The following is a 6,950-nucleotide window of genomic DNA, read 5'->3' on the forward strand; positions in this document are numbered from 1 at the left end:
ATAATGATGATAGGCCAAAGGTCGTTTTGAAGCTAATTTCGTTCGGTAAAAACCGAAGCTAATTCTGAAAATCACTCATTGACTTGCTAAAATCCGTTCATTTCCAATGAAGCTTATTCTAAGAATTATCGCTAACTCTACCTTAGTCCAAACCATCTTTAGTTTGAACTATGCCCCTGCTATGTTAATTTTTAATTCGTTCTGGCCTTAAGGTTGTACAAGTGCTAGAAACAAAAGTTCAAGGAATCAAGGAGACTTTTTCTATTGATCAAAAGATAAATGTCATTACACTTGATAGATATTTAGGGGGACAGTCTATTGATAGTACTTCTTGAGGTTTGCTACATTCCAGGGCCGAGGTATGGCTTTGCCCTTAAGATCCTCTAAGTAGTATGCTCCATTTCCAACAACGACTGTAAGCTTGTAAGGCCTCTCCCAGTTAGGACCTAACTTTCCTTCTCCAGGCACCCTTTTGTGATCCATAACTTTCCTCAAAACCAATTCACTAGGTGTAAATTGTCTTGGGAGAACCTTCTTGTTGAAACTTTTGATAAGCTACTGCTGATAGGCTGCAAGTCTGATAAATGCTACTTCTCTTCGGCCTTCTGCTATGTCCAGTGCTTGAGCAATGGCTTCTTCGTTACTTGCATCTTCGAACAGTTCTGACCGAATGGTTGGGAGACCGGCTTCTAGCGAAATAACAGCCTCCATTCCATAGGTCAAGGAATAGGGTGTTTCCCTAGTTGAGCGTCGCGCCGTTGTCTGATAGGCCCACAACACATAGGGTAATTCTTTAACCCATTTACCTTTTGCACTTTCAAGCCGCTTCTTTACACCATTAATGATGGTGTGTTTTTGATGACTTTGCCTATCCATTACTCTGTGGGTAACCTAGAGAGAAGTTCTGATATTCGATCCTGAGTTTGGCACAAAACTTCTTGAAAATTTTCCAGTCAAATTGCATTCCATTGTCTGCGATCAGTACCCTTGGGATGACAAAACGGACTGCGACATTCCGTATGACGAATTGCTTCGTATCTACTTCCTTGATGCTTTCCAACGCTTCTACTTCCACCCACTTGGTAAAATAGTTAGTTGTAGCAATGAAGAATCTTCTATTCCCGGTCCCCCTTACCAGAGGTCCAACGATGTCCAAGCCATGGGGCTAATGAGTGGAGTAAGAGCTTTGGTTGGCTGATAAATTAAAGGAGCAAACCTTTGGCATATGTCACACTTTTGAACATACTGTTGAGCGTCTCTTTGCATCTGTGGCCACCAATACCCATGAGTTAGGGCACAATGCACCAAGAATCTTTCCCCAACGTGGCTTCCACAAATCCCATCATGAATTTCGTAGAGAACATTCTCGACTAGATTTGGATGCACACATAGTAGATAGGGGCCAAGGTATGTGTGTCGGTACATGTAACAACCCTGACCTGCGATTAGCCTATAATATTTGGTTAAGAATGCCAAACAAGTAATTAAGATGAAATCTTAAGTTAATTGCATGTGTTATGTGTTATTTGTATTTATATCTGTCTATGGTTGCAATATCTGTTTGAAATTCAGTTTTGGTATGCAAATTGAAGGCCTTATTGGCAACTAAACACGAGATTGATTAGGCCAACGTGTAAATTAGAATTTTTGGAATATTATGGTAAGTTTAATTGAAATTCAATTCAAAATCAAATATTAGAATAAATTAAGTAGAACTAATTACACTAATTAGCCTAATGCTAATCGAGCCTATATAAGGCTAATGTGAGTGCTAGGAAACATCTATACATATACTATTTCATCATCTTTTGAACAACAAAACGTACAGAGAGAGGAAAAGTAGGAGATAATTTGAGATCAAAGAAGAGAAAAGAAATTTTTTGTGGAATTTGAAGACAATTTAGAGCTTTAAGTTAGAATTACACTTGAATTCAACCCTTAGGTAAGATTTATACTCTTACACTTTGGCTTAAAGATATCAATAATTTGAATTCAAGAGAGTTAGGTGCTAAATACAAGAAATAAGCAAAGATTGATGGATTTAAGCTCAATACATACATACATGTATAATTCATGGTATTTGAGGTTGTTTTCCCATAGAATTCTTGCATGCATGTCATAATCCTAGCTTTGTTTTGGAAATTCATCTTGTTCTATGTCATTTTGTCTTAATTGATCATGTTTGCAAGGTAAAGAACTTGGATAATTACATGCATGTGCATTTCATATGAAGAGGAGCATAGTTTTGATTTGGTTTTAACGAATTGGCATACTTTGGCCCTTGATTTTTGCAAAATGATCTTCAATGCATGAAGTATAATGAGTTTCTACACATTTTCTCAAGTTTTGGCTCAAAAGAAAGAACTTTAAAGCTTTGAAATTGAGTTTTGAACTTGAAGAGCAAATCTGGAAATTCCAGAATTTGGTTGCATCGCTTGAGCGACAAAAGCTTCGCTCGAGCGTAAATTGCGAGCTCGTCGTATTTTTGCAAAGTTTGATGGTTAACTCGAGTGACCACCTTTTATTTTCAACCTTGGCTTGAGCGTGAAATGAGAGCTCCCAGTAATTTTGTAGGCAATTGCACGGTGGCTCGAACGACCAATTGTGCCCTCAAGCGAACATCATTTTCCTCAGTACTTGGCTCGAGTGACTGTTGAGCAACCGTTGAGTGTGAAAATCAAGCATCTAGTACTTTTACAGACTTTGCAGACCGCTCGAGTGACCAAAGTTGCATTTGAGTGAACTGCCTTGTTTGTCAAAGTTTTGCAAGTGTTTTCAAAGTACATGTTTGCATCCTCATTGCATTATAAGCATTCGTAGGCCATGATTAAGCTATTATAATGAGGATAAGAGTTAGAAACACACGTTAAGAAAGAATAATAATAAGTTAAGCACCTATGGCACGTGTGTTCAAGTGTATTTGTCATGTGTTTATAGGTCATGTGTTAATACCCACCTGATCAATCTGTTTGTTCAAGTGATCTGTTCTACTTCTAGAGCTATCTGTGAGTAATGACTCTATAAAGCTATGTTAGAATTTAAGTATTTTCTGAACAATATGATATGATTTGTTTTCAAAATGCTATATATGAATCATGAATGATTGTTCAATTTTTTGAAATGTATTCGTGGCGTCCTTAGCATCAAGTGTTCATGTGATATATGTGACCTGGTACCAGGGTTTCAAGTGGGTTCCATTTATGAAATTGATTATGCAACCATCTTTTTCAAATGAAAATGAGTCTTTATGACCATCTCAAGTGAAAATGGGTCCTTATGACCATCTCAAGTGAATGTGAATCTTTATAACCAAGTGATCTGTAGCTAATAGATGTACCACATATAACTGTTTATGAAATCTGTATAAGTATGTGAATTTGAATTTGTTTCTGATACGAACTTTGATTTTTGAATTTGTGATGGACATCATTCATAAAACCTTTACTATGTCATTATGCACTAGGCTCTACTTCACTGTATTATTTATGTGTGTAAGTGATCAGGCATTGGACCAGGCCTAAGTTGCTAGCTTCAAGCTCTGTTTTGTCAAGCCAACCATTGTGCCTCCTGAGGGGGTTCCCAAGTGTTTCAAATGTTCAAGTCAAGTGCACGTGATATCTATTTTATTTTTTCTTTCTTTTGTTAAATAAGACTTTTGTTCATTCTGTATATAAGGCTAACTCCCTTTTCTGTTTTGTTTATAAGTGGGTGACGTGAGACAATAATGTATATATACTTATGATGTCACTATATATATGTGAATATAAGTTTTAAATTTTCTGTCTCGTATACGTCTACACATCTCTATGCACATTGTATTTTGATATTTGTTTCTGCCAGTCCCTTTATTTTGTTTATCTGTTTTAGAGGCCTTTGATAATCCTAGGATTACTGGCCAGTTACGATGCTAAACCTATAGAGGCAGGTTTAGGTCGTGACAATACAGTTTCCTAGATAGTGAGATCCAAAATCGAGCTGATTGATATCGAACTTTGTTTGCCTCTTTCTTGTCTTCGGGGAGAGTGCCAGATCGCAGGAAAACAAGTATTAGGTCCATTTAGCTTGGTTCCAAGTTCATACAGAGGACCGAATCTGGAGACGCAATGTTCAGTTCCGACACAAATTCGACACAAATCTTTCTAGCATCTTTGGTATCCACTGATGAGCCAAGACAGGCTAAAGCATCAACATGGTTGTTTCTGTCTTTATTGATCCGTTCCACTCGTATGGACTGAGATCTCTTGATTAGATCTTTGGCCTTATCTACATACATGGCCATTCTTTCATCTCTTGCTTCATAGATCCTAGTGAGCTGGTTGACAACCAACTGAGAATCACTGAAAACCAAGAGTTCGTTTGCGCTGAAGTGTTCAGCACTATGCAAACCAGGTAGTAGTGCTTTATACTCCACCTTGTTATTAGAGGCTTTTCATCCAAGCTTCAGAGCTCGTTCCTAAATGAATCCTTCTGGAGATATGAGTACTACCTCTACCTTCGAGCCTTGATTATTAGATGATTCGTCAACGTAGAGTTGCTAGATGTCTCCAACGAAGAGTTTCCATGCTTCTGAAGCACATTGTTTTCCCAATTCGGTGGTACGTGGCATCGATACCGAGCTGGTGTTCAGGTGTTTGATGCTTGGGACGGGGGTGAATTTGACGACAAAATCTGCCAAGACCTAGGCCTTGATTGCTGTCCTGGACCGATGTCGAATGTAGAACTCACCAAGTTCAACCTCCCATCTCGCCATTTGGCCCAAGAAATTAGCTCGGTCGAAGACAGATCTGAGGGGGAACTCAGTGAGGACATTTATAGTGTGACCCTAGAAGTAGTGTTGAAGCTTCCTCAAGGCAATGAGTAGGGCGTACACTAGTTTTTCCAATGGTAGGTACCGTGTCTCAACATCCAGGAGAGTCTTGCTGACGTAGTACACCGGCCTTTGTTCCTTTTTCACTTCGCGAATCAGTATCGCGCTTACTGCATGGTCTGAAATTACCAAATATAGGTATAGTTATTTTCTTAGTTCTGGAGTAGAAAGGAAATGTGATGTACTGAGATACATCTTGAGGTCCTATAGTGCCTCAGTGCACTCGGGTCCCCATTCGAATGCAACCTTTTTCCTCAAAAGTTAGAAGAAAGGATTTATTCGGTCTAAGGACCTGCTAATGAATCGGTTTAGTGTTGCCGCCATTCTAGCTAATTTTTTAAGTTCCTTGGCCTTCTTCGGTATTTCTATCCCTTGTATTGTTATGATCTGATCCAGGTTTACTTCGATTTCTCTTGACCATGTAACCCAAGAACTTTCATGTTCTTACCCCGAAAGCGCATTTCAAGGCATTACGGCGCAGTTGATGGGTTTTTAAGATGCTGAAAACTTCCTTTAGATTGGTGAAATGGTCTGTTGCAAGCCTACTTTTGACCACCATGTCATCTATATATGCTTCCATAGTTCATTTGAGCTGATCTTTGAACATCTGAGTCATCATTCGTTGGTAAGTTGCTCCGACGTTTTTAAGGTCGAACGACATTACCTTGTAACAGTAGGTGCCTTTAAGAATAATAAATACTATTTTCTCTTGGTTTGGACCGAATAGAGGTATCTGATGGTATTCGCTGTAGGCGTCCAAGAAACTCATTCGCTCATGTCCAACCGTTGAATCAACGAGCTGATCTATACGTGGCAAGGGAAAGCTATCTTTCAGACAAACTCTGTTGAGGCAAGTGAAATCAACACAGACTCTCTATTTGTTGCTCTTTTTCTTCACTATGACTGTATTAGACAACCACTCCAGGTACTCGACCGTCCAAATTGCCCCTGCTGCTAAGAGCTTATCCACCTCTGCAATCACTGCTTTGGTATGCTCGATCTTCTGCTCTTTTGTACGACTAGCTGAGCTGAAGGATTAACATTGAGTTTATGGCATGCAAATTCAAAATCTAGGCCAGAAGTGTCATAGGCCGACCATGTGAATACTCTTATATTTTCCCTTAGCAAATCTAACAACTAAAGTTTCTCATCAGCGCTAAGTGAGGTACCGATAAGGTAGTATTTCTCACATCGCCTTCTTCTACCAAAACTTTCTCCAGATCTTTCACTATCTTTTTAGCTAGGGTTCCTCCAACATCTTCTAGGATAGGCTGATTTGCTACCTCAACCGTTTGAACCCGGTTACAGAGTTATTTGGTCTTCATGGCAGCAATGAAACATTGGTTTGATGCAACTTAGTCCTGCGAGATTTGCTCTACTCCGTGCTCTGTCGAGAAACGGATGAGCTGATAATAGGTTGAGGGGACTATTTTCATCTGGTGAATCTATGATCGGCCGAGAATGGCGTTGTAAGGGGATGGAGTGTTTACAACCAAAAATTCCATTTGAAGAGTCCTTGTCCCAGCTACTACAGGTAATGCTATCTTGCTGAGTGGCCATTTGGGTTGAGAATTGAAGCCGACCAATGGTACCGTTGCTGGGGTGAGATTTTGCTCAGTAAGATCGAGCTTCCTAAAAAAATCATAATATAGGATATCTGTAGCACTACCCTGATCCACTAGGACTCGTTTCACATCAAATCGTTTTCCAATCCCAACAGTAATAATCAATGCATTAGTGTGTGGATGTTGAATACCTTCTAAATCTTTCTCAGTAAATGAAATAGTACATAAGGGAAATTTAGGTACTGTCCTAACCTTTTTTGGTATGGGACCAACTGACATAACTTGCTAAAGTTGTGCAATTTGTGCAATCTCTTCTTAAAGTACTTCCTCCTAGTCGAGACTGGTTGTGCCATAAATCACGATGATGACCAGTCGAGGGAGTTGCTCAGCATCTCATTGTAGTGGTAGGTTTCCTTGTTCGGTTACAATTTTGTCTAGATCAACGTATTCTTAGATGTGCCCAGCAGTGACCAAATCCTCCAAATGTTGTTTCAATGCTCTACAGTTCTGAGTCATGT

The 6,950-nt window shown here is 39.3% G+C and overlaps 1 protein-coding gene across 1 annotated transcript; it reads right to left on the bottom strand.

The window, feature by feature from the left end:
• Positions 1–555: 555 nt before the first annotated feature.
• LOC145793510 (uncharacterized) lies at positions 556–876 on the bottom strand. The gene has a single exon (XM_082876355.1). The coding sequence runs from the start codon at positions 874–876 to the stop codon at positions 556–558; it is 321 nt and encodes a 106-aa protein (XP_082732481.1).
• Between the last annotated feature and the right edge of the window lie 6,074 nt (positions 877–6,950).

This window comes from Camellia sinensis, chromosome 6 (assembly GCF_055761805.1).
Source record: "Camellia sinensis isolate YWXY chromosome 6, ASM5576180v1, whole genome shotgun sequence".
Taxonomy (NCBI): Eukaryota; Viridiplantae; Streptophyta; class Magnoliopsida; order Ericales; family Theaceae; genus Camellia; species Camellia sinensis.

Coding starts and splice junctions, on each gene's coding strand:
- LOC145793510 (XM_082876355.1), bottom strand. CDS start 876: ATGGATAGGCAAAGTCATCAAAAACACACCATCATTAATGGTGTAAAG.